The 26,095-nt window shown below is 49.5% G+C and overlaps 12 protein-coding genes across 12 annotated transcripts; 7 read left to right on the forward strand and 5 right to left on the reverse strand.

The window, feature by feature from the left end:
- Positions 1-1,186: 1,186 nt before the first annotated feature.
- Positions 1,187-4,694, forward strand: N7477_001656 (DNA-dependent ATPase RAD26; the record flags this gene model as incomplete). The annotated part of the gene is made up of 3 exons (XM_056963319.1): positions 1,187-1,279; positions 1,328-1,401; positions 1,463-4,694. The coding sequence occupies 3 exons, from the start codon at positions 1,187-1,189 to the stop codon at positions 4,692-4,694; spliced, it is 3,399 nt and encodes a 1,132-aa protein (XP_056826238.1).
- A 1,322-nt stretch (positions 4,695-6,016) lies between these two features.
- Positions 6,017-6,996, forward strand: N7477_001657 (uncharacterized protein; the record flags this gene model as incomplete). Its single annotated transcript, XM_056963320.1, has 2 exons — positions 6,017-6,360; positions 6,414-6,996. 2 exons carry the CDS (start codon positions 6,017-6,019, stop codon positions 6,994-6,996), a joined length of 927 nt encoding a protein of 308 aa, XP_056826239.1.
- Positions 6,997-8,927: 1,931 nt separating this feature from the next.
- N7477_001658 (uncharacterized protein) lies at positions 8,928-9,505 on the forward strand (the record flags this gene model as incomplete). The annotated part of the gene is made up of 2 exons (XM_056963321.1): positions 8,928-9,303; positions 9,381-9,505. 2 exons carry the CDS (start codon positions 8,928-8,930, stop codon positions 9,503-9,505), a joined length of 501 nt encoding a protein of 166 aa, XP_056826240.1.
- A 1,107-nt stretch (positions 9,506-10,612) lies between these two features.
- N7477_001659 (uncharacterized protein) lies at positions 10,613-11,637 on the forward strand (the record flags this gene model as incomplete). Its single annotated transcript, XM_056963322.1, has 3 exons — positions 10,613-10,736; positions 10,787-11,452; positions 11,504-11,637. The coding sequence occupies 3 exons, from the start codon at positions 10,613-10,615 to the stop codon at positions 11,635-11,637; spliced, it is 924 nt and encodes a 307-aa protein (XP_056826241.1).
- A 2,813-nt stretch (positions 11,638-14,450) lies between these two features.
- On the forward strand, positions 14,451-14,921 carry N7477_001660 (uncharacterized protein; the record flags this gene model as incomplete). The annotated part of the gene is made up of 1 exon (XM_056963323.1): positions 14,451-14,921. The coding sequence occupies one exon, from the start codon at positions 14,451-14,453 to the stop codon at positions 14,919-14,921; it is 471 nt and encodes a 156-aa protein (XP_056826242.1).
- Positions 14,922-15,006: 85 nt separating this feature from the next.
- Positions 15,007-16,178, reverse strand: N7477_001661 (RNA polymerase II mediator complex subunit MED27 domain-containing protein; the record flags this gene model as incomplete). The annotated part of the gene is made up of 3 exons (XM_056963324.1): positions 15,007-15,177; positions 15,234-15,890; positions 15,999-16,178. The coding sequence occupies 3 exons, from the start codon at positions 16,176-16,178 to the stop codon at positions 15,007-15,009; spliced, it is 1,008 nt and encodes a 335-aa protein (XP_056826243.1).
- A 1,222-nt stretch (positions 16,179-17,400) lies between these two features.
- Positions 17,401-18,345, forward strand: N7477_001662 (general substrate transporter; the record flags this gene model as incomplete). The annotated part of the gene is made up of 3 exons (XM_056963325.1): positions 17,401-17,632; positions 17,688-17,807; positions 17,867-18,345. 3 exons carry the CDS (start codon positions 17,401-17,403, stop codon positions 18,343-18,345), a joined length of 831 nt encoding a protein of 276 aa, XP_056826244.1.
- Positions 18,346-18,603: 258 nt separating this feature from the next.
- Positions 18,604-18,822, reverse strand: N7477_001663 (uncharacterized protein; the record flags this gene model as incomplete). The annotated part of the gene is made up of 2 exons (XM_056963326.1): positions 18,604-18,737; positions 18,792-18,822. 2 exons carry the CDS (start codon positions 18,820-18,822, stop codon positions 18,604-18,606), a joined length of 165 nt encoding a protein of 54 aa, XP_056826245.1.
- A 461-nt stretch (positions 18,823-19,283) lies between these two features.
- Positions 19,284-20,391, forward strand: N7477_001664 (uncharacterized protein; the record flags this gene model as incomplete). Its single annotated transcript, XM_056963327.1, has 5 exons — positions 19,284-19,388; positions 19,438-19,673; positions 19,736-19,940; positions 20,008-20,083; positions 20,147-20,391. 5 exons carry the CDS (start codon positions 19,284-19,286, stop codon positions 20,389-20,391), a joined length of 867 nt encoding a protein of 288 aa, XP_056826246.1.
- A 129-nt stretch (positions 20,392-20,520) lies between these two features.
- N7477_001665 (LysM peptidoglycan-binding domain-containing protein) lies at positions 20,521-20,927 on the reverse strand (the record flags this gene model as incomplete). Its single annotated transcript, XM_056963328.1, has 2 exons — positions 20,521-20,738; positions 20,792-20,927. The coding sequence occupies 2 exons, from the start codon at positions 20,925-20,927 to the stop codon at positions 20,521-20,523; spliced, it is 354 nt and encodes a 117-aa protein (XP_056826247.1).
- Positions 20,928-21,882: 955 nt separating this feature from the next.
- N7477_001666 (flavin-containing monooxygenase) lies at positions 21,883-23,340 on the reverse strand (the record flags this gene model as incomplete). Its single annotated transcript, XM_056963329.1, has 1 exon — positions 21,883-23,340. The coding sequence occupies one exon, from the start codon at positions 23,338-23,340 to the stop codon at positions 21,883-21,885; it is 1,458 nt and encodes a 485-aa protein (XP_056826248.1).
- A 506-nt stretch (positions 23,341-23,846) lies between these two features.
- On the reverse strand, positions 23,847-25,481 carry N7477_001667 (CFEM domain-containing protein; the record flags this gene model as incomplete). The annotated part of the gene is made up of 7 exons (XM_056963330.1): positions 23,847-24,222; positions 24,279-24,651; positions 24,715-24,795; positions 24,850-24,886; positions 24,947-25,140; positions 25,181-25,316; positions 25,365-25,481. The coding sequence occupies 7 exons, from the start codon at positions 25,479-25,481 to the stop codon at positions 23,847-23,849; spliced, it is 1,314 nt and encodes a 437-aa protein (XP_056826249.1).
- Between the last annotated feature and the right edge of the window lie 614 nt (positions 25,482-26,095).

Below are 26,095 nucleotides of genomic sequence, written 5' to 3' on the forward strand. Positions count from 1 at the left end.
GAGAAAGTAAGCTCTGTCACCGTCACCGTCACCGTACACAGTGCACATGCACTGCGATCGGGGGGTGCGAGGGATCCTAGCGGGGAAACAACACAAGAGGCGCGACCACACCCAAGGCAACTGAAGGCACCGGGAAATGATGATTTTTTGCGACAAAGAGAGAATGGAAAAGGTCAATTTCAAATTGAGCAGCCGCGCATTATCTGAGAGATCGATTTGGATGGATCCGAGCTGAAGTGCAGGGGGCGGTCGCTCGTTGCGCCGTAGGCCACAACTTTGGAAGGAGGTTTAGACCGAGTGTATAAGACAAGAACGTCAAAGAGCTCTGTGAAGAAAAGAAGGGGGGTAACAAGGCACAAATCACAGATGGGGTATACCCAATTCCAACGTGGGGAGGGGAAAGAGGGAAAGTGGAGAGGCACAGGTTGCTCCGTTGACTTTGATGGGATCGTCGCGAAGAATTCTAAGTGACAATTACTGCCTCGTTCAATTACTATGTGGGTGAGGGTCCTATCCCCGGGGCCCTTTTGGGATCGTGATCTCGACTCGGTGATCTCACGACTTCGTCTCCTCGGCGACGCACTAGTTTTGAGATTGTCGCGTCATTGCATACCCAACTGGTGCTGCGGCGTGAGTGCCCGATCTCAATTCCTTCAGCTGAAAGCCTTGATAGCCGTAGTGGGTTTTGCCGTCCTAGCTCATACGCACGGTGCCTTTAGTTGATCAAAGCAGCTGATAGGACGGAACAGAATGATGACGAGGGCCCTAGGATACGAAGTCCACTATGAACGCATCGTACCACCAGCGTCCACCAGCCAAAGTCTGCATATCATATCTACGCCTGGAAGTGGTCACAAATTTGTTATTATTGTACTTTCCCACATGCTACGTACGTACACTCCATAATTTGTTATGAAATCCGCAATGGAAGCCAAAGGCAAGAGATGACTCACACTTTCACGTGACATTATCGGCGGCTCTCCAAGGCGGTGGACTGTTCTGCCCATGGTTGCCTCCGATAACGAGAAGTGGCGTTATCAAGGCAAGATTCAATTGATTCTTCGAAGATGCTTCACTGACTGGGGTTGTCGCCATGTCTACTTGCATCTTCTCTTGACATAGCTATCACGCACTGACCGGAGTCCCTCTTTATTGTTTGCTCTCCGATCTCTCCTTTCATCCAGCCATGGCCACCAACGATACCGAGGCCAGCCGTCTGCAGGAGCTTCATGCAGTCGTGCGCGACCAAGATGACTTAGAAAGAGATATCACCAGCAAGGTTAGTATCTCGTCATCTAGACATTTGTTGATGCTCACTGTCTTATAGGCGGACCAAATCATCGCGGAAAAAGCCGAAGAAAACGACATCAAACGCCTGGAGAAGGCCTTGAACGGAAAAGAGTACGTTGGCTAACACGACACACTTTTGAGCACAGAAATTCTGACTTGACGTTCTTTGCAGGAAGATTGACGCCCAAATAAGATCGGCACGCCACCGCCTGGCTCAGCACGTCGGAGCAGCGACCCGCCACAAGCTCGAAAATGAGCTACACAAGCAGGAGCAGCGTCGAAATGAAGCACAAAATGACATCCGAGAGATCCAAAAGCGTATCGATGATCGGCGCAAGGCCCAGGAGGCTGGGACCGGTCCCCAGGGCCCTGGTCGACAACTCAACGAGTCCCGCCGCGACTACCTTCTTCGGACGGGAAAGATCACTCCATTCGATCTCGCGGCTGCCGGGACTCAGCACGGCGACCTCTCGACTCTCCAGGATGCCCTGGACGATGCAGAAGATGAACAGAAGCTGGAGGAAGAGCGTGCACAGGCGCCGAACGAGCCCACTACGTCCCACCGCAACCTTGCGCGCCCCGGACTGGATTTTGAAGAGGGCAGTGAGAGCAGCGTCACGGCAGGTACAACCAAGCGAAGGAAACTCGCCACAAGCCCTGAGCCCATAAAAATACGCAAATCTAGTTCGCCCGATGCCGACTCTTCTGCGAGCTTTGTTGCCTCCGATGGCCCGAGTGCGGAATCGGAAGATGATGACTTCATGCCCGATACCGAGGCCGGTAACACTGCTTGCAAGCGCAAGCAGACTAACACCGAGGCCGAGTTTGAAGATCTTAGTGGTGTGGATGACGGGAATGAAAAGGTCTACCAGGATCGCCTCCAAAAGTGGATCAAAAAACGCAGCGCCGCCCGCAGACGCGCGAACCCGGGCACTAAAGAGGAAGACGAGGAGCAGGACGAATGGCTCAAACCGCATCCCACTGAACCAGACATGGAGCTCGCAAATGGACTCCGCATTCCTGGAGATATCAGTCGATATCTGTTTGACTATCAACGCACGGGCGTCCAGTGGCTCTGGGAATTACACCAACAAATGGTCGGTGGCATCATTGGAGACGAAATGGGCCTTGGTAAGACAATTCAGGCCATCTCTTACCTTGCGTCTTTGCACCACAGCAATCTTTACGACAAGCCCTCAATAATTGTATGCCCCGCAACGCTCATGGTGCAGTGGGTTAATGAATTCCACCGCTGGTGGCCAGCGTTCCGTGTTTCGATCCTGCACACTTCTGGTAGCGGTATGATGAATCTCAGCAAGGAGAGAAATCGCGAGAGTCGACTGGCATCGGAGATGATGGGCACCAGCTCTTCCCGCCATATGTCGGTCGGCCAAAAAGCTGCCAAGAGAATCATTAACCGCGTGACTGATGCCGGCCACGTCTTGGTAACTACATATGCTGGCCTACAGTCGTACGCAGATCTTCTAGTTGGCGTTGATTGGGGATGTGCTATTCTTGACGAAGGTCACAAGATTCGCAACCCCGATGCTAGCATCACATTCAGTTGCAAAGAACTTCGAACTCATCATCGCATCATTCTATCTGGAACTCCTATGCAGAACAGCTTAGTTGATCTATGGTCTCTTTTTGATTTTGTCTTCCCAATGCGTCTCGGAACCCTGGTCTCCTTTAAGAACCAGTTCGAAATCCCCATTCGCCAAGGTGGATACGCATCCGCGTCAAATCTTCAGGTACAGACTGCTGCAAAGTGTGCGGAGACTTTGAAAGACGCAATCAGTCCTTACCTCCTTCAGCGCTACAAGGCCGATGTCACCTCTGATCTGCCCAAGAAGAGCGAGCAGGTGATCTTCTGCAAACTCACCAAGTGGCAACGAACGGTATACAAGAGGTTCCTTGGCTCGGACGACATGCGCTCTATATGCAGAGGCAAAAGGAATTCTCTGTTCGGAATCGATATCCTTCGAAAGATTTGCAACCATCCGGATCTCGTTGACCATGCACTCCGATCTCACGAGACCGATTACGGCCAGGGTGAGCTGTCTGGCAAAATGCTCGTTTTGAAGGGCCTTCTTGAGGTGTGGAGAGATACAGGCCACAAAACTCTATTGTTCGCACAGACTCGTCAGATGTTAGACATTATTCAGAAGTTTCTTCTGAACCTTGGCGACTTCAACTTTCGTCGCATGGATGGAAATACCGCGATCAAAGACCGCCAAAACATGGTGGATGAATTCAACACCAATCCTGACATTCACGTCTTCCTTCTTACCACCAGAGTTGGAGGTATCGGGGTGAATCTCACTGGGGCTGATCGAGTCATTATTTACGACCCAGATTGGAATCCGTCGACTGACATGCAAGCCCGTGAGCGCGCATGGCGTCTTGGCCAAAAGCGCGATGTCACCATTTTCCGTCTCATGACCAAGGGTACGATTGAAGAGAAGATCTATCACCGCCAGATATTCAAGCAATTCCTGACCAACAAGATCACCAAAAACCCCCACCAACGAGAGGTTTTCCAACTTGGTGATCTCTACGATCTATTCTCTCTGACTGAGGAAGACGACAATGAGCTGGAAACAACTAGGCTCTTCAAAAATGCCGAAGTGACCTACAAAGAAGAAGACCAGCCGACTCCCAAGAAAGGCAGCGCTGGTGGAATGACCAAATCCCTGCCTCCCAAGGCTGAAGACATCAACACCGTCCCAGGAGTTGCCAACATTGAAGAATTCAAGAACAGCTCTGAAGAGGAAAAGGAATCCCAAAACGCCGAACAACGTATTATGCACGGCATCTTTGCGCGTTCCGGTGTTCACTCCGCCCTTGAACACGACCACATCGTGGACGGTAGACGCGCAGTCCGAGCCGACGCCAAAGACATTGAGCGCGCAGCCCGCCGCGTCGCCGACGAAGCAGCCGCAGAGCTTCGCAAAGCCGAGGAGACCGCGCGCACCGTGCCCATCGGCCTTCCAACCTGGACTGGCCAGTACGGAGTCGGCGGACGTGACAATCTGGGCGGTAGTTCCGCACGTCCCGCCCGAGCTGGCCCCTCCTCCGCCAACCTCCTCGCAAACCTCAATCCTGCCGCTGCCCTCAACAATGCCCTCCCCGCAGTCCCAGACCGCATGCCCCGCGGCAAAGAATTCATCCCACTCATCCGAGACTTTCTTCTCAAGCGCCTCGGTCCCGTGTGGAGCCAGGTGATTGTTGACAATTTCAACCACTTCTGCACAAATCAGCAGCGCTCAGTTGAGTTTCAGGAAGCACTGAAGAAAGTGGCTAAGCTTGAGCGGGATCGTGGTGGCCGTGGCAAATGGGTTTTAAAGCCTGAGTACATACCCTCTCCGCCATCAGAGTCTGCGCGCAATGTTCCGAGGAGATGAGTGTTACTATGAGACTTTTTTTTTTATTTGCGATTTTCATTAGAGATGGTGTTTTGTACGATAGGGTGATTAATGATTCGATGACTGAGATCATGATAATGATAATACACAAGACTGTGCTAGTCGCAGCTAGGCACACAAGCAACGCTGCGGCCGCACCTATTACAGACTCCTTCAAAAAAGACGTGACGTGTTTGATTCCGTAGCTCTGTAGAATCAGCTTAAGCCGGTGAACTGAGGTGGACAAGTTGTGATTCTCACCGATTACCAGACGATTGCGACTGTTCAGAAAAGTAGATATTGTCTATGAGCGATAGTTCGGGAGATCTCTCGTAGTTGACTTCCGTTTCGCCATAGATATATTAGGACAGAGTGTATTGATTCAGGATCAGCCTACCCCTATCTTGAGCATCTCCGGCGGGGCGGGCTGACCAGCTTTGATGCAACTCGCACCAAGTGTAGCTGAATGTCCTTGGGTCCACACTGCCAAGCATGTAAGGGTGCGGGGTCTTGTGGGGGGGTCTTGTCCCACGCACGAATTTACGACTGAAGCTAGTGAAAGCCCGCTATTCAAGCCGCAGCTGAACCCGTCGGGGCATGAGATAAGAATGGCATTCACAGGTTACTTCGATTCTGTCTGCTTCGTCAAAGAGTTTAAACTCGAGATGTTTGACTCGGGACGGGCCGGTGGCATGTGTTGGCGCCCTTACATGAGGTTTAGACAGTCAATGAACTTGCCCAGTCGCTGCAGTAGTCTTTGGGGAACTATGCTCGCGTAAGATCTATCTATCAAGTTCTCCATTCTTTTCTCCATTCGGGTTCGATACTCTCAAAATTGGGGCAATCAATGACGAACTGATGTTTCTTAGCGTGTGATAAGTGGCTGCGCGTGCATCATTCACGTGTCGCGTAGCACAAGCAGTTTGTCCATGAAAACAAATCATTTTGAAGATCCACGGGCATGATGTTAGATCCTTGGGTCTTTTGAGCTGCAAGACGCGGCTACAGTCTACTAGATAAATACCGTGACGCCACTATACACATGATTGTGGGGCACTGAGGTGCTTGTTCGACACCTAGCATCTGCGAGGTGACGAAAAAGAACGAATAGCTCATGGATTTGCAGAGAAGAACTATGCGACGTATCTCATTTCCCTCGTGATCTGCATAATCAGACACACTGTGACATCAAGCTACGTTTTTGTGACTGGTTATGGGGCTGGAAGAGAGCCCACAAGGGAATTAGTCTTGGATACCATGACCTTGCTCTATCTAGAAATCCTCTTTTAGTCCAAGTTTCACGCACCTTGAGAAATATCATCATGAAGTTGCAATATTTCATTCACGGCCTGTGCCTTCTTCAGGCTGTCGAGGCACAGACGGCCAAAGACCATTTCGATGCAGTATGCGACTCTCAAAGCGAGCAATCCCTGACTCTAGGCAGCGGAGAACAATTTACTTATATCTGTGTAATGACCGCAAGAGAAGGCCACAGCAGTATCATTGACACCCTTGAGATTATCGGATCTAGCGGTGCTTGTGCTGAGTCCTGTGCCGCCGTTGCTGAATGCAAAGGAAGCACTTGGAACCACGTTTTGGGATCCTGTGTGCTCTTCAAAAACGCCGAAGATCTGGAAAAGCAGAAAAAGAGGGCTTTTCTTGCGTCGTGTGGAGAAAAATTCTTCCGCAGATTGTACGGCTATCCAAAACGAGCTCAAGGGGGTGTGAGGAGGCAGAGGTTGTACTGGAAGACGATCTCATTTCCTGCAAACTCGCCCATACTTCATCAGAGAAGGCGCAAACCGATCTGAAAGAAACACTCGAAGCTTGTGAGTTTGAAAGGGATTTTCTTGAATCCAATACGGCACCCGCACAGGACTGCGAGAAAGCGAATACCCAAATCGAAGATCTCAAGCAAGAGCTGGAGCAGTGCAAGTCTGCTACTTTGTCTAGCGCCCTTGATCTACATGAATGCCAGAGCGCAGCTGCTTCTGGTGCCCTTGAATTGCAGCAATGCAACGCTGCTGCTTCTAGCTCTGGACTCCCTGCATTCAAAGATTGCAATACGGGTGGTGATGGACAAATTGTCAAAATCGGGAACAGGAATTTGAAGCAGAGGTGCAATGCACTGATGTGGAAGAGTCAGATGAGCCTTAGAAGGGTTATGCAGCCGGGCCTCAATCGATTGGAGTGTGCCCTGATTTGCGCCCTTGATGCCGGGTGCCAGAGTGTTTACTTCGTTCAGTCGACGTCCACAGTTGGTGAATGTCAGTTGCAGCAGCAAAATATCGAGTCTCGATAGGGACGAGGCCAAGACATTGCTTACACCCTTATGTGAGCAACAGGTATTTGATCAGGGACATGTTGGACGTTTTCCAATTTTTCGCGGATTCACGGCAATGATGGTACGAGCAGCTAGTGTCAGGTCAAATATTGAGCAATTTGGTCGAGTTTTGGAATGGTCATCTGCAACTGATTCAAGAATGAAATGATCGCCACTATTCGCTGGTTAGTCCTTAGTGTCATTGCATGGGCTGTGCTGGGCTTCATCTCTCAAATTTTCAAAATTGGTTGGTTATTCGCAACCTTATGCTCACGCTATTCAACCTCTTATCACTGGTTCAATGACAGGAGGTCGGTTGTCAAGTTCGAAGACAGTCTCTCAAATCGTATCTATCACTCTACGTAGTCGCGCTGATATCCCGAGGAATCTAAAAGACGTGAACTGTGATCGCGCAGAAGATAATATTTAAGTCGCACAGCCTTGTAGCGCTTATCCATGACCCAGAGGGTCGGACACATGATACGGAGTGTATGGAATGATGTCTTTGCGCTCCTCAGTAATTACTCACAGAGTACCGTCGACAAGTGATTACAATATGCAGTCAAAGGGCAATATGATTAGCCGAAAGCCTAGTTAAGAACCCTCCATCTCTATGCTAAATTTTAGAAATTCTGCTTTCCAATGAGATTCCCAAGCAAGCATCGTGTGTTACTGATTGAAGTTGTTCTGTCTCTTGACGTTGTGTTCTGCCCATCAACACGGCGTCCAAAGTCACATTTTCAGGCGGCAATGATGTCTCAGAAGCAAGCCACATGCTCTCTGAGAGCTAGGATGACCTATCCGATCGGCAACTCTGTGTAGATCCCGTGGCCTTGGAGTCGACACGGTGCGCAGAGATCCAATGGGGGCAGCTTTCTTGCAAGGCTCCGAGCACGGCAAACAGGAAATGGATTGTGGTAAACGTTGGGGGGTTTCTTCCGGGGATAAACCTCAGCATTTTATGCGTGGTGGAGCAGAAAACCAGCAGAAAACCAGTTGCAAGTCCCGGGAGTTTAGGGGTTCGGTGCCAAGTGCGGCTTTCCATGGATAAAGCGAACCAAACTGGATAAATTCAAACACATTATGATTTCATAACCACCTTTTGGTCCCTCAATTAGGAAGAGTGCAGGTACACTATTAATAAATCAATGCGCATTTGTTGTATAGAGCTCGCTATAACAAGAAGATCTGTTCATTAAAGGTGCTCTTGGACTGGGCACAACGGGCAGCAGGGGCTGGTGGGCCAGGATCTACACCCTTCGATCTGCTAACTGGTGCACGAATCCCCGAAACACCTCCCCACTCGCTGGAGAAAAGCTCCAAGCCGATTATCGCCCGTTTCATTATCCCCAAAGCAAATTCAGGATCCGACAGATCTGCCTTGCACTCTTTATCCAAGACAATTATGCGATCCACGGATTTGGAGAATCCTAAAGTGACTATGGAGTATTTCGCCGGGAGACTTGCATCTGCATCCGACAGGCCTCTTGTTCCAGAGGCCAACACCGCCATTTGATTCAAGCTTTGAGGCCGAATATAGACTACGCAGCACGCCTTACAGAGGCAGGGCTACCAAGCACAACTGGGCCCTAAATACAAGGCCCTGGCACTGACATGTCAGCTAAGGCCAGCCACACAGCCACCGCCTGACAAGGTCTCGGAGAGCCAAGGATGCGATCGCAGATCACCAGCTTTCCTTGGGTGCCGCTATACTCCATTGACTCCCCCCCCCCCCGGGCAACCCAGCACCTTCTGTCTCAGGATAAATAGCAGCGTCATTTCCTCGTCACTTTCAAGCAGCACCCTCACTTTCACTCCGATTGACAATACCCAACTCGTCACCTATATACACTCCCTCCCGAGCACGACATCGCTACTGTAGTCTATCAAGCCCATCTACGCTACGCAAAATGAACCTCTTCACCACCCTTCTCCTCGCAACCGCGGCCTCCGCCGCCCCTCTCGAGAAGATCTTCAACCTCGTCACATCGGGTGCCTCCACCAGCCACAACAATGGTCTCTACGTGACCACGGAGTCCACCGGACCCTTGAACAGCAACGCCGTGCTGAGCACCAAGGCCAACGCCGCGAGCTTCTACTTCAGCAATGGAACTGTTCACTATGAAGCCCCCAATGGCGCACCCTGGGCCATGGCTCTTGTCTCCGGTTCCGACTACGAAGATGCCGTGGAAATCAGCGTTGATCCCACAACTGGGAGTGAGGGCTTTAAGATTGCGAAAAATGGCAATTTGTCTGTTGCGCAGCCCAGCTGGGGTGGTTGGTTGGGTAAGCTTTCTTTCCTCTTTGATCTTTCATCTGTGTTCTTCGTGGACATTAGAGATCGGAAGCTGACTGGAATTTAGTCTGCACTGGCGAGAGCGACCCGGCTGTGTACTATGTCAACACCAAGGCGACGAGCGGGGCTTTGAAAGCGGGGTGTGAGAAGGTGCAGCTGAAGGCTGTCACGAAGACCTCTTCTTATACTTGATACTTTGGTTGCGCTTGAAGTGGTAATGCCGATTCGATAATGGTCTTGATTTGAGGGGATTGTGTCCGTTGTCTTGTGTATATCTTGAGTCGTGGGTTAGACAATAGAGGGGTGTTTTAATGATATTCATGATTTTTCACAAGTCCCTCGTTATTTGTCGGACAAGCAGCTATCAAGGATTCTTATCTTCTGATGGATCACTTGACTGAATAATGTCTAGTCAGCACTTTCTCATTGTAAGTCTATGTTGGGCCACGAAAGGCCTCCAAGAATCTGGCATTCAAAATTCGATGTCTCGCCGATCTACGCGGGGATTCTCAGCTCTTTCAACCTCGGTGACAATATGGATTCCCATTGAGTGAAGAAAAACTATGTTCCATGTGTCTATTTGGAGCCTTTCAGGGTTGTGATAGACCTGCCTGAGTTACTCTCTTAGTCCCTTGCCTGAATGGAACACTTTCAGTACTTCCAAGGGTGGGAGTGCAAGTACCATGGCTAGACCGATGTCAATTCAGGTCATCAATAACTATATAGGGATCTCTCATCATTCGATTCTCGAATATAGAGTCAATGCATTGACAATGTTATGATCGGCCTAAAAATAGCCGACTGTCTCACCTCCCTTGAAAGCTATCGCCCGTTTCGGTCTAGCTCCATCATACATCCCAAACACCTTTTCCTTCACTTTCTGTGCCACCCTTCCGACCTCTTGACAATCTCTCTCGTTTCAACTGTCGCTCGTTTGACAATTTCCACCCTTGTTCGCTGTGGTGGTTGTGCATAACCCCGAGACCCGCGCTCCACAGAAGCATCCAGAGCTCCTGAACCCACACTTTCCGCCGATCGACACCACTCAGGGTCCATAGTGGTCACAAGCCCGATAGCGATTTTCCCACGCTCCAGATCTTGCCAGAGGCGCTGAAGTCGAATTCCTCGATCCCTTTCAAACTTCATTATTCCCAGTCAAGACTCTCTCGTGACTTTAGACGGAAGTTCGCTGCAAGGGGTTGTTGATTCGGCTCTATTACCCGCCAAGGGGATCACTCTACCCCTGCTGTCCCTGATCTGCTCTCCTCTACAGCCGGATCTGCATCCACAACACTTACAATGCGGTTCTTCGACTTTTTATCTTTGTTTGTGGTGCTGTTGCTAGGCACTGTGGCCTCGGCCTGGCCATGGGGGTCCCAAGGAGAAGTCGTTGCCCGTGATGCACTTCTGGACAGGCGCGCAGGTACATAACCCGATTCTGATTTTCTCAACAACGAGCTGACCATTTCCCAGCATCGACCACGACCGAAGCTGCGACAACTGACACCGCAACCGCCTCTACGGGCACTTCAGCCTCCGGTACCACCAACACTGCAACCACTGATGCTGCAACCACCGATACTGCAACCACCGATACTGCAACCACCGATACTGCAACCACCGATACTGCAACCACCGATACTGCAACCACCGACACCGCGACTACGGGCGAAACCACTGATAAGAAAACAGACACCAAGACGAAGACGAATACGAAACACACCACCTCCACCTCGATCTCTATCGACCCCGCTGCCGCTGCGGGAGGTATCTCGATGCTCACTCCGTCTGCCCTATCGACCACCTACTACAAGATCGGACAGGATATCACCTTTGTGTGGAACTACACTTCGCTCAGTGTGACTCCCACTGCTGTCGACGTTGTTGCCTCCTGCAGTGCCAACGCTCAGATCTACACCCTCACCTCCAATATGAGTGCCGAGGCCACCGGAACCTATATCTGGGACACTGGAAAATACCAGTCCTCCGCCACGATCCCATTGTTGACCGCCACCTACACACTCTTCGTCTATGACGCGAGCAAGGCCCTCACTGACACCGCCCAGGCTGGCTACCTGAGTTCGAACCAGGGTTACAGCTTTGGCATGTACAGTCCCCAGCCTTATACTCCTCTGGGTGGTAAGTCCCCTTCCATTCTCCCCGAAGTCGATTCAACACTAACATTTGCAGAATTCAAATGTGCCACCTGCAGTGGCTCCATCTCTGACATCCAACGCCAAGGCATTAAATTCGCCCTCGGCATGGCATTTGTCACACTTGCGTCTTTCACGTGGTTTGTCAGCGGCCTAGGGATTTTCTCCTGATGACCCACGACTCACCTCCAGCAGAAGCGGGAAATGGCATTCTCATGGATATATTTTGAGCTGGCGTTGCTATCTTTCAAGCGAAAATCTGGGTTCACGATAATAGCAAGAAAACCGGCGTTTGTTTACATGTGGATTTTGGGATGCTTCATGTCTATGGTTTTTTTGTATTCCTTGCATTTTCTTTTTGTCTCTCTTTGTTTAATTTTGCATCACCCGCTACTCTGCCATTTTTGCGGCCAGCGCAGGATGCAAGTCCAGCCAAAGGTCTCGTTTCCGTCTTGTAATATTCTTTCGGCTCCGGACTCTTACATCCTTTAATACATGCATTCTCAGCACAAATTAAAAGGAATATTCTGCGTGTGCGACGTTGTTTCAACAAGATACTTTCAAGAGTTTGGTGCTGATTCATACAAAGAAGGTGGATGATGTATGTCTCTGATAATGTCAAAGGGCTTGGTAATGCTCGTCGTTATTTGATGCAAAGGTGCTTTGTAGATGGGTCTATCTCCCGCACAAGTTATCCACCCTAAGGGCAATCGAAGAGAGGGAAGAGCCACTTAACATGGACTATCATTGATACAGTACAGTAGTTTTCGAAATCACCTATATTGCGCCGTCTGTTGTATTACTGCTTGGTTGCCGGAAAATCATTCCACTGGACGCTGGTCTCTCTGGCTCACCCCTTATAAGTTCGGCAGAACTGTTATCGTAAATTCTATTCCCGTCAGTCAGTGACAGTCATAGTACCGTACTATTACATGGATCACCTTGGATCGCCGATCTGGCGATCATGCCCGATCGCTCGCTAGCTTACCTCTTTCATATATGCAGCGCAGCCCCTGACTTCGCACGCCAGTTACAATTCAGAAGAAGGTGCGTATGCCATACAGTACAGAACCCAATCTGACCGGGTTTCCGAAGATAATTTAACCATCACAATTGATCTTGGGTAGAACTTCATCGTCTAGCTTGTCCAATGGTTCTCCACCCACGACTTTGAAGATTACCGGCGCTCTTGCTTTAATAGAGTTTTGCTTAAGGTAATAGTGTCAAATCTTCCTGCCGATGACTAAGCTATTCACGTCGTGTTCATGGCAAAGCCAATCTTAGTTTCTTAGAGTGTAAATAGTGAGAGGGTCCTCTCGTGACCCCCTTTTTTCCTCCCACGATATATAAATATATGGTTCTCTTGCAGATACAATCATTCCCTGTAAAGTTGTCCATTCTATCTTCCCCGCTGACCTCACGAAAGTCTTTTTCGATACATTGACAATGAAATTCGCCATGTTCGTGATCGCCCTTGCCGGGCTTGCGCAGGCCCAGAGCCGAGACGACATTGCCTCGTGCGCAGTCCCTTGTCTGGATGATTCCATTCAGAGGCACACTTCTTGCTCTGTTACAGATGTCGCGTGTATTTGCCGCAACTTCGACGCGATCCAGGGTGCTGCTATCGGGTGCATTCTAAAGGAGTGTGGTTCAGACGTTGCTCTGAGTATGACAGCCTTTCATATGATTATACGGAAAACTCAGCAGCAAGCTGACTTACTTGGTTTTTAGACAAAGTTTTGCCCGCTACTCAAAAGCTCTGCGCAAATGTGGGTCGAGGATAGTGGCCTCAGACGAACACGAAGCTGTTCAAGGCCCTAGGTCCTCCTCAAAGCTGCTTGCGGTCTCTAGTCTTTCAGCTTCCTGAGAAAACGAATCATCAACAATACTTGAAGAAAGCTGGTAAGAGATGGAAAGGGTGCCCAATGCAATAAGCTACAATTATGTACTTTTATAGAAAAAGAGGAGAGTCATTCACCTTGGTCATGACTTGGCATTTCCGTCATCATTCTCCCTGTAAAATTGCTGCATTTAGCTTTGCTGTGATATGAGACTGGTGCAGATCAGGTGTCAATCCGCACAATCGTGATTAATCTCTTGATCTTTATACGAGGAACCAAGTTGATTGGAAATCAAACCTTATCTTTTCAAGGAATATATGACCTCTCGTTTCCCTGTGAAAAACACTGAATCTTCCTTTGAACTATAACAGTCTTCGGCCATACAAGATACGATATAGCACTGATTATCTGTCGTATCACGAATAGTTGAAGGTCTGAAGCAGGAAGCCTCAGACCCATGTCGTTTTAAAATTATTTCTCTCTAAATGCAAGACTTGCAAGAGTGATCAAGTGAGGATGGCTGGATGCTGGAGGGTCACGGAGGTAGCGTGCGTACAGTATTGTACTTTCATGTCAACCACCTTCCAGGTTTCACTCTCGTACTGCAAGATTCAGACACAATTTTGAAAGGCGGTCTGACACGCGGAGTGGCCGCGAAATTACCACATTAGAATCAGCGTGGTTTCGATTACTATTCAAGAATTAGGTCGAAAGAGTTTGGAGAGTATAATCAATTTCGGAAAATAACAAGACATGCGTCTTTCATTGCTGACTTTCCTCACTGTACCGGGCATTGTTGCGATGTCTAGGTCAAACCACAAACACAAATTGGCGCAAGCACGCTGTAACGATGTGTCTCGGAATCCGACTCATGTAGATCTAGCGTATAGAAGTTGGGACAATGAAAAGAAATGGCCAGTGCAGGTAATCTGTGCGTGGCTTTCAAGCACTATGTTGCACTATTGCGCTATAAAAAGTTGAATTATCTGGTTTGATTGCTCCCAGACGCCTTATATTCTGTTGGCAGTTTCCCAGTCCCCAGTATTGCAATCCCTAGATCCCTCAATCTCGACAAGTCTCCCTCAAGTACCGCTAATAGCTCATATCTCGTCCCGAGCTCCCACGAGCTCACACCCTCAAACCATGGGTCAACCTCAAACTCTCGGCTGGATCTGGCCAAAAGACCAACGCCCCGGAAAACCCTCCCACTGGTCCCGCCGCTGGCGTTTCCGCGACGTCCTGACGAACAAGGGCCCTGATATCTATGTTGGCGTGATCGGCAGAAACAAAGGATCGGGAGACGGGGGAGGAACAAATTGGCATCGATGGACGAACGATATCACCAACCCCGGTGAGACAGACGAAAATGACACGCCTTTTCCCTGGGCCCGTCGGAATCCCGGCGTGAGATACGACTTTCGGCAGCGGAAGTACCGGGTTCCAGACTTTGCCTCCTGGAGTCAAGTTGACTACTGTACCGGGGCGCGGACTAGGGGACTGTTTTCGAGGCCTGAGGTGCATTATGTGCCGAGGAAGTTTTGGGATAAGTGGGGGAATGAAATTCCGTGTCAGGGGTGGCATGATTGGAATCATGGGTACCATGTTGATCGGTAAAGGTTTCTGGATACTAGATTGGGGAGAATCGTTGCTCTCTGGGGAGTTTGTTGATCAGATGGGAGTGTGTGGGTGGTAGAGCTGATTAAGCGCAGTCGGAATGCAATGCGTCGAATGTGAAGATGCGCTGTTCATCCTGTGATTGTTGGACCGCCTGAACACGGCGGATTGTGGGGAGTTGCGCAGCATTGTTGGTTAAACGAGTGCATCTGATACACGGTGTTGACTTGATGTCAGCGTATGATGAGATCATGTCCTACGAATGAATCAGTATGAGGAGTTTGTGTTTTTCATGTCAGGCAATGTCCATACCAGTAAGAAAGCCAGATCCCATTTGCGCGGCCGTGAACTCAAGCAATTCATTATAGAGTTCTCCAGCCTAGTTGGGGAGCGGCCGGGAGGTGCCTTGGCTCGAACTTGCCATTCAGAGGCACCGGGTGCATCGGCATCTTTCACTCCTTCAATCAGCAGAATCATTCCTGCCTTTGCGAGCGCAATGCCCATCGAGAAGGGCTTTTGACTCTTGGCAACACGAATGCCGGGAATCTGTCGTTGCATGAACTTCTCGACAATAGTCTCCCATTCCCCTTCAGAGGCCTGAGCCTTCCCACGCTCGGCATCCTCCTCTTCTCGTTGAGCCTCTTTTTCTTTCGTCTTCTCAGCTTCGAGCAACTCATTCAGGAGAACGTCGTAATCTTTCTCCCAAATTCCTGTTGGTTGCAGGAGCTCACCATTAGACTCTCTGATTCGAGCCTCTACATGCGACCAAACCGGCTGTAGCTCCGGACCCCGCCACACAGATTGAAATTTCTCAATATTGCTGAGCCTGTTGCGGGCTGATTTGTCCAATTCGTTGCGAAGCAGAGATGGTGTCTCGGCAACTGACTTCAAAGGCGATGCCTTCGAATTTGAGATAGGTATCAGTGGCTCTAGGACCCCATCGGGCACGGACTGGCGCAAGACATGGATCTGAAACTGTTAGTTTGAAGACGCGGTAAAGGAATGTGCCATGATGAGAATCCTATGCATTGCAGAATTTCAAACTTCAAGGAGTCACAATTGGACGTCTGTACTGACCTGTCGTTCAAGCTCTTGAAGCTTTGCCAGGGAAGCGACGAGTTGAATCTCGGACTCCCAGTTGATCTTGTTGGCGTCGTTGCCATTTTGGGACTCGTTTTTGACTCCAGGAATCTGCATGCCTGCTTGAGGTCTCGCAGAGCCAGTGGGAGGCGCAGTTCCAGTCGGAACAGTAGACATGGTTGGAAAATCGTGGAGAGAAAGATTGCTTGAAGACCGATAGCGTTGATCTTTGTGCTCCAAAGCAAGCGATGAGTTGCCCCGGTAAACTCAAAAATTATTTGTTTCACGGGAGCCTGAGTTTGTAATACGATACTGGGAAAGCAGCCAGCTGCTATCTGAACAAAGCGCGATGCCTGTTAGGCCTGTTTTCAATCTTGAAGGGAGGCGGAGGTTTGATGTTCACAACCTTGATGCAAGGAAAGGAGTGAGAAGGCTGATCTTATTCAGAGACAGGCCGATGATTTCAGCAGCAGCTGAAGATCTTATTGACTCTTGGGCAATTGATGGCAGAGTCCATTGATTTTCAGGCTGTCTGCGAACGAGGGAGTCGCGGAACACCACACTAGCCACACCCCTAGCCACTGTGGCGGCGCAGTCACGTGATATCACAGAAAGGCCTTTTCACTTCGGTGCATCATCGGCTTCTGTCTTTTTGACTGGGGTCTAGCTTGTTTTATGCATGGATATAGCCTGGTCCTTCCATAACTAGACTGGAAAATTATGTGAGGTTCCAGTACTGCGATGAGCTTTTGTAAATATATTTTCCACAACCTTTCAATGCAAGAATGTTTTTGGCAAAAGTTTTTCAGGTAATGATCATCTGGGCAGCTTTACATCCAAAGTAACAAAGTTAGATCTAGTGGAATTGCTTAGAAATAGTTGTCTTAATAAATATCGTCAGGCTTAATTAGCCGAGCCTTTAGTGTCTCGTGGAATTGTGGACTTTCACTATCTACTGTCATCCTAAGGCAAGGATCTTCTAAGTCAATTCAACTCACACTTTGATATAAGCGGGGAGTCAGGGAATGTCTTGAAGATCATATAGTCTGATCAATGTGTTTTGAATGAGGCCCGGAGACCCACGAGTGAGGACCAAACTAACGCGCGGAGAGCACAATGTAGAGAGCAACCAATGACCAACATAGTATCAGACTGAACCTTCCTAGTTTACGACACAGTATCAGTTGGGAAGGTACTACATCTACATTTATTGATAAGTTGACATTAAAGTAATCCAGTATGAAAGAGACTGGACTTGGTCTTATTCTGATACAGTTTTGGTTTATTCAAATCTTCAATGATAAACACCAATCAAAATCTGTAAATTGGCAAGGAGTTAAGGTAAGATGAGGTATCAAGCATTGAGCGTTCCGAAGAAGTCTCCACCAATTCAGCTTCTATGGAAGTACTCTGTGCTGTCTACGATCGACAACCACGAGACGAATACATCGTTGGCGAGCGCTGCGCCATTCTCTCAGCCATTGAATTGGAGGATTCTGTTAATAAGCAGTCATTCTGGAAAATATTTCGTAATGATGAGATCAAGACTGGTCAGCGTGTTCTCCTTGCATGGGGTATGCAACTTATGAATCAGGTGGGAGGAATCATCCTCGTTGTCTATTTCGCTCCGAGTAAGTCAATTAGGTCGCTGTCTGTGGGTCAGACATCTCTCATGCCCAATGTTAGGTGTTCTGAGAAACAACGTCGGCATGAGCAGCCAGATGGCTCAAATTCTCGGCGGATGCATTCAAATCATGTTTATGCTCGGCTCCCTCCTACCAGTATTCATGCTTGACCGCATGGGCCGTCGGCGCACTATGATGATCGGCTCCCTCGGGTTGGGCTCTGCATGATGATGGTTACAGCGCTGCTATCACAAGTCGACAAGCCGAATGGTACATCCTATGCATCTGCATCAGTCAGCCTCTTCTTCCTGTTTATGCTCATTCACGGTATGTCCATCAACTCGGTTCCGTGGGTTTATGTACCGCAGATTTTACCTCTCGAAGCTCGTACAAAGGGAACAGCCATTGGCATCAGCTCCAACTGGTTGTGGAACTTCGTGGTTGTCATGATCACACCCGTGGTCATCAATCGCATTCAGTGGAAGGCGTATCTGATCTTCAAGATCAACAACTTTTTCTTTGTTCCAGTTGTCTATTTCTTCTACCCAGAGACTAGTAACCTACGCTTGGAGGATATTGATTTGATCTTCTCTCGTGGTGGAGACCCAGTGAACCAGGCGCGGTTAATGGCTACAGAGATCAAGGCTCACGGGTACATTCAGAATGACAGTCCCATTGGCGAGAAAGATATTGAAGGTATCAATGTGGAGCATGTCTGATGAGCATGTCTCACTTTGGATTAAGGCCTCCGCTTTGGGCATGACCTTGCATGAAATTGTACATGAAATTGAAGTTTGCCTCGATGGGGGCCATGAGGGGGATCGGCATTAAACGAAAGCTCTTATGATAATCCGTAATTGCTGGTGAACATGAACTTTTAAACGAAGTGCCGCCATGCACTTGCAACCTGTAGCAACGCCACCCCTACAACACCACCCCTTCATATCATGCAGCTAGGAGATCACACATCCCTGCAGTCACTTGGCAGCCTTAGGCGGGTACTTCTTGCCATCCTTCTCAACCTGGGGCGAGCATGAGCACCACTCGTCCTCCGGGATCGAGTCCATCACCGAAGGGATATGGGCACCGCAGCCCCACCAGGTGACCTTGTCTATTCACGATTAGCAATGCACCTTTCGTACGACTACCGTGAAGTTGAACATACTGCAGGTAGAGCACTGAGCCTTCATACACATGCTGGGCAATTCTCGGAAAACCGATGTTCGGGAATCTCAAGGGTGAATAAATGAACAAGAGACGGACGGTGATGTGGAGAGATAACAGCGAGCGGGACGTGGTTTTATACACTTTTGCATTAGTAATAGCCCGTAGCCAGGAGACGCCGACCAGTGAAGCCCGAAAGCCCGATCTCGATCTTTCGGCCTCCACTCCGGACGCGTTAAGGGTAAGAAACCCAGTGGTCTGAATCAAAATTCAAGGATAATTTCGAGTTTTGTCAGGGTTGAGCTTGTCACAACCTTGGTAAGTTTGCGCTCTCTCTGTGCAGGTGAAAGAGTCAAGCGAAGATTGAAACCGTGGGGCTCGCCGCGGGGTGGAACCCGAGTCTGGACTTCACTCTTTGCCCGGTGTTCCTGACTCGATCGGGTTGGTATATCCTTTGCGCAATCGAACTTCAATCTTGTCGCTCTTATTGATAATGGCTGTCGTCGCAGTTGCTGGGGGTACCGGAGGAGTGGGGAAGACTATTGTCGAGAGGCTGGTGCAGGAAGCCAAGTTCGATGTTTTGGTGCTATCACGGAGCGTTAGTACTTGTTTCATCATGCGATAAAGTCAAGCTCAAGTGTTTCTAGACCCCAAAACAGGACGCTACTCCTGGACCGGGCCGCTTTGTGCAGATTGATTACAACGATATCACGTCGATGACGAAAGAGCTCGAGCGCCACAATGTGCACACCATCATATCTGCCCTCGGGCTTATCTCGGATGCAGCAAGTCAGTCTCAACTCAACCTGATAGACGCCGCCGAGAGATCTTCTGTGACAAAGAGATTCATTCCGAGTGAATATTCTTTCATCCAGACACCAGAGTGAGCCCCTAGACCTGGAGAATCTATTATCGAGTATCTAACAACTACCTCTTTCCCCAAAGCTTACTTCCCATCGACCCCAGCATTCAATGGTGGCTTGACGCAGCCGAAAAGTTGAAAGCCAGCTCCTTGGAGTACACGAGAGTGATCCCAGGATTCTTCATGGACTACTGGGGAATGCCGAATATCAAAACCAACCTCTCCCCATATACATTCGGTATCGACATAAGCAGCGGCAGTGCGGCCATTCCTGGTGATGGATCCGACGTGATTTGCATGACCTACACATATGACATGGCGACCTACCTAGTCAAAGCACTTGACCTGAGACAAGTGGCCGGAATTCAGCGTCATCGTTGGCGACCAAGTGACCTACAACCAGATCTTGGCCATGGCAGAGGAGATTACCGGTACGATGCTCCACATCACTTACGGGGCTTACTTATTCACGCTAAGATCTTGTTGTATAACAGGCAAAAAGTTCAAAGTCAGCTACGATACTCTCGATCAGATCCAGGCGGGAGAAGTCACCGTGCCCCCTATGCCGAGGGGAATTGAGTACCAAGAGGACGAACTGAAAGAGACTACCGCTCTAGTCAGTCGGCTGACTGTGAATGGGGTTTTTGACCTACCCAAGGAGAATCGATTGAACGAGCGATTCCCCAACGTGCAACCTATTACAATGAGGAAGCTCCTGGAGAAGGCTTGGAGAGGCTAGCGAATGTCAAGTGTGTGTAAAAATATTATTATGGGACTGATGTGGAGAAGACCGCTCAATTCAGGAAGCTTCCAGCACAGGGATTTTCAAAAATAGACCAAACCAGTTCACAGATGGCCAACATACGCTCTACATTCTTCCAGATAAAGTAGACGATACGACCGACCCTTCACAGTACATTGGGCTCTCAACACCAACGCAGAGATCGCGACCGGGAATCAAGTTCGAGCAGTTGGAGTTGATATCGGGGTTCCAACACATGAGCTGCTTCATGTTGAATGTATTCCCGTTGCGAGATATAATGTCCCAACAGGTATCACCGGGTTGAACTCGGTAGAGCAGAGTACCTTTACGCTAATGTGAGCTGTAGTGATCACAGGACAGTGTGTCACAGACTCACAACTGGGAGAAATTTGAGCAGGCTCAGCGACCTTGGCATCACGACTTCGAACAGAATTATCGTTGATGGCGGCGGATAGGGCCAAGGAAGCCATGCCGAGCATCAAAATCGTGGCTCGCTTGCAGAAGACGAACATGATGGCGCGAGAGAGGTTCAAGAAAAGACCCAACTTTTTCCAGATAATGTAGGTCGCGAATTAGATGTTGATCGATGAAGTCAATATGGCAAGACATTTGTTTACCTGGCCTCACTTTATATCGGGACAGTCCCTCTCCTACCTGACAATCAGCTCAGACCACCATTTGCAAAGTCTCAGAAAGTAGTAGGCCGCTGAAACAAGGTGTAACTTCGTTACAGCATGAATGGCCTCACCTATCTTAACAACAGGTTGCATCCACCGGACAAGTTTGCAACCTTGATGCCATGTCGACCAAGAGCGCATGTCTAGAAGATAAACTTCGCGCAAGCCTCATGAAATCCCCCCCAATAGTTGACACCCCCAATGCACCCATGGTGAACTGGGATCATCGATTTGATGGTCACTGCAGATGTTTCGGGTAGCTGTGGTGTGCGCTGCTTCACTGTTACATAGCATATGAAGAGATGTAGTTCCACCACCAGAATCACAGTCACTTCTTGTCAGGGAGACTGCCTGGTCGAGGTGCATGGACGGTATGACCAGTTTTCTAGGCGAGGTCGTCGGGTAACGATGGGTGAGATTGCCAGATAGAGTCGATTTGTGTAACTGTTTGGTTTAAACGTCTGAGTGGATTGTTTTTGTAAGCTTTGGGCTTGGCATGGCTTGAAGTATTATGTTTTGCAGGATTGTCTGTGCCCCGATCGGCTGGAAAGATTACTACTGAGCCGTGCGGAGTAACATTATGAAAACTTTGGGGTTGATTGGTGAGTCTGGAAAGTTCAGTACACGGGGATGTAGATCGGTATGATAAGTGTCGAGAATGTTTTTCATTGAGATATGTACTGGATAGCTTCGAAGTGATTAGTAGGTCCTAAGCATATCAAAATGCCTTTTGGAGCATATCAAATTGTATACAAAGCATGACGTGTAAGCAAACACGGGCCAGATACTGTTACAGGCCTTTCTTATCACCGAGGAACTCTAACCCGTCAAGCGACCCATTCTTCGCAAACTTCATATCATCGAAATAGTTATCCCTTGGAAGCCAAGGGGCCCGATCTGCCGATTTCGGGAAACTATTCTCCGCTTTCAGCACATACGTAGAGTTCAACGATAACAGCCTTCTAGGCTGCAACCCTTTATCAGTCACTGGATTCAATCTCGGAACGGCAGCCTTGACCCCGCGATCGCGCATTGTCTGAAGCAAACGACAAACAAATTGCGATGTGGCATCTGCGCCGAGCGTCCACGACGCATTGACGTAGCCGAGCAAAAACGCGGCATTGGGCAAATCCTGAAGCATCATTCCGTGCCAAGCGAATTTATCGGGAAATGAAAGGGGGTTCCCGTCGATGGTGAGCGAGGTACCGCCGGCGAGTTGGAGGCGGAGGCCCGTGGCCGTGACGATGATATCTGCGTCAAGCTTGGAGCCTGAGTTTAGTTCGATGCCAGAAGTTGTCACTTGACTGATTGTGTCGGTTTTGATGTGTGCGCGGCCGGCATGAAGAGACTTGAAGAAGTCGCCGTCGGGGCAGACGCAGAGGCGCTGCTCCCAGGGATTGTAGCGTGGCTTGAAATGCGGGTCATAGGGGATGTGGCTTGGGAGTTGTTTGGTGGTTCCGCGGCCAAGGAGCCAGCGGGAGAAATTGGGGAAAGCTTGACAAAAGAGGAAGAAAATACGCGTCGTGTAGAGGTGACGGGCGCGTTGGAAGCGGCTGTTCAAGGATCGAGGAAGGATATAGCTTAGCCAGGAAGATGCTCTGTTCGGGAGCGAGAGGATGTAGGTTGGGCTGCGTTGGAGCATTGTGACTTCCTTCGCCTTCTCTGCGAGGTTAGGAAGTAATGTGATTGCTGTTGCACCGCTGCCGATGATCACCACTTTCTTGTCGGAATAATCCAGATTCTCGGGCCAGAATTGAGGATGGATCACCTGTCCTTGGAATTGTTCAATGCCCGGAATTTCGGTCTGCAAAGGCGTGTTGTAGTCGTAGTATCCAGTTCCAAACACCAGGAATTGGGCCGAGATGGACTTGGTTTTGCCATCATGCTTGACGCTCACGGACCAGGTGCTCTCAGGTGATGACCAGTCAGCGCCTAACATGTGGTGTTGGAACTTGATGTGCTTCTTGATTCCATGTTTCTCGGCGGCACCTTCCAGGTACTTGACAATGGAGGGGCCATGAGCGATCGGGTTATCCGATTCCCAGGGGTGCCAGGCAAACCCGAAGGTGAACAGATCCGAATCAGAGCGGATTCCGGGGTATTTGAAGAGATCCCAGGTACCACCAAGATTCTCGCGAGCCTCGAGGATGGTATATCGAAGCGTTGGGAACTGAGACTGAAGGCGGTAGGCAGCGTTGAGGCCGGAAATCCCAGCCCCGATGATAATTACGTCAAAATTCTCATCCATTCGGATCGAGGGATCGATTGTGAGAAGGAAGATGATGCTTTTCGTGAGACTAGGCCTTCTCGGCGTCTTTTATAATTGAGAGGGATCTGCCTCGGGTGCGTCCCCGAAGTGAAAACTTGCGGGGAAAAAGGGACGACCGGTCAGGTATGCTTACGTCGAGATAGCTGTTTTGGGGAGAAGCATAAGTGGAGATTTCTGGGGAAGCCGAGGTGTTCCCCCGTAGAACTCGACTCGAAGCACTCAAAATAAGGATGCCTTTGCACGCGAACAGGTCTCCTGTTCAGGTTAGCATCCGAGCCGCAGTAACCCATTTGGCGATGTTTGCGAGTTGACTCCACTCGGCCAAAAGTTCGCCTGAACCTCGGCCCCATTTCTCCCGTGTGGTTGGTTAATCCGACTCTTTGGGATCCGACTCTCCTTACGGTTAGCTTTGCGATAAGTCAACGAACAGATCGATTTCTATAACCTCAGAACACAAGGATATCTCTAGAATGATGACTGAGGTTTTATACGTCGTCGTAGTGAGGCGCATCCTTCCGTGACAATTGCCCGCTTGCGACCGAGCTATCCGAACGATGGGACGATTCCTTCGAGAACTCGACTTCACAGTCCTCCGGCGTCCTTGTACCAACAGGCTTCGAGACTGAGCAGACGCAAGGAATATCGGTACCAGGAATCTTTGATCCTCCCTCTTTCCTCAGACGGTACATCCCTCGCAGCTTCAGATATAGAGGTCGGACTGTCAGCGCCGTGGCACAGACGTGGGCGACGGATGTCTCGGCACATGTCCAGTAGAACACTCCTGGGTTCGTATACGAGGGATCTTGGATCGAGACCACGTGTGCGAGGCTCGGGATACGCGCAGATGCGATTGCAATAACTCTTCAACAATCGTCAGAGGGAGGTTGGGTTGACTGGGGGATAGTGGTGCGGCCTACAGGATTCCGGTCCCGAAAATCGCGTATAACGCGGCTTTCTTGGATTTGGACACACGGAGTTTTTGAAGAAGAGGAAGAGGAAGAATGAGGATTGCAATTTCCGTTGCAAGGTTTACGCCTGCGTTGGCATAGGCCAATCCGATCACATCGAGGCATCGGGCATCGCCTCGGTGAAGGTCCCAGATGCTGTGAATCGGGACGCATTGCCAGATGATCATCGGGACAAGAATCAAAACAGAAATTGTCAACAGAACCATCGTGATGATGAAGTATCGATGGGAACCCGTTTTGGGGAAAATTCGAACGTAGAGGCAGAGGATTGACATTTTGATGAAGTAAATCTCGACACAGTAGAAGATTTCGGCCAAGTAGTCTACCAAAGGTACAGTTAGCCTACTGCAAGTGTATCTTGTGTGTGTAAAAGGGATCCACATACACCATATGAAGAGCTCTCGAGCCTCAGTCATCGACGAGAAGTTGATATCGTACATGTGGTACCCCATGCCAAAGGTGACACCTAAAGTTAGGGATTAGATCGCTTCGCAGAGTCTCCGTGATTCGATAAACATACAGAGATTACTGAAGATGGCCAGAGGTATGGCAAGCGCCTAGTCACAACGTCAGGAAAAAAAAACCACTTGTTCCCAGTTTGCTTCCCCTCAACTTACCCCAGCAGTGAGATGACACCAGTCATCCCACCAAAATCGTATCGTACAGAATCTCGCTACTATGCGAAGCCCAACCATGAGGAACGCGGCAATAGCGCTTCCCACTGCCGCTGATCTCAGGGCCGCGTTGTGATTATTGTGCGGTAGATCGCATCGTTGCGCCCATTCCCTGGATAGTTCTGCTTGCTCGTCAACTTGATGATTGATGGACATTTAGAAAAAAACCGCCTTTACCGATAGCATCTTGGTATGTGCAGTTAAACACCACACACGTTGATACTCGATTCTTGATGTCCGGACTATCGCATTGACATGCTGCATCTGAGTACGAGCAATTCGCAGCTGCAAAGCCCTGCGCCCAGCAGGTGGACTAAGAGTGTCAGTAGTGAATGATGCAATCAAAAGGAACCGGACTCACAGCGCATGGTGACAGTTGGCTGCCCGCCGCGTCTCGTAATCCTAACTCAGGGAATGCGACGACAGAGCTGAGCAGTAAGAGCCAGACAACGAGGAGCGGCCCGAACAAGCGCCTCATTCTGCAGACAGCATTGAGCTGCGGGAGAAGCAAAGAGCCTACATCCTGATGGCAAGACAGAAGTCATCGCTATAATTGCATGAGTTCTAGAACGAGTTCCGCATCTTCCCAGCCGCATTTTCGCCCCCCGCCAAATGGTTTCTCTTACCGTCTTCTCTATGAAGAGGCAACCAGCTACGAGCGAATCAGGGTCATGAAAAAAGGGTTATGTTCAGAATGACTTTAGCGGGACCCAGCCAACATTGACTCATGCCCCACTATCTCCAAGTCTCGATCTCTCTCGATCAAATCTCGAGAAGCAGAAGGTCAAGCTTCAAGTCAACGACGTAATGGCGAACTCAATCAAACTCCGAAATTCACCCAAAGACGCCAAGACTATCACCACGAGGAGGTTCGGCCGAGATCCGCAAGATCTAACTCAGTTCTCATAGTTGCTGTCATTTCACATGTCTCTCTGGAGTCGAGTACTGCTTGGTTGAGTTCATCCTCAAGTTTTCGGGGATTTATCTACCCGCGGACAAGCATCCCGGCTCAGGCTACGAATTCGGGGTGATCTTCGGTGCCGACGGTCGGGCAGACACAAGACTCCGGAAACGACGCCTCGATCGGTATAT

Source organism: Penicillium maclennaniae (assembly GCF_028827695.1).
Source record: "Penicillium maclennaniae strain IBT 15551 chromosome Unknown utg000002l:1.0-2354659.0:1.0-2356205.0, whole genome shotgun sequence".
Taxonomy (NCBI): Eukaryota; Fungi; Ascomycota; class Eurotiomycetes; order Eurotiales; family Aspergillaceae; genus Penicillium; species Penicillium maclennaniae.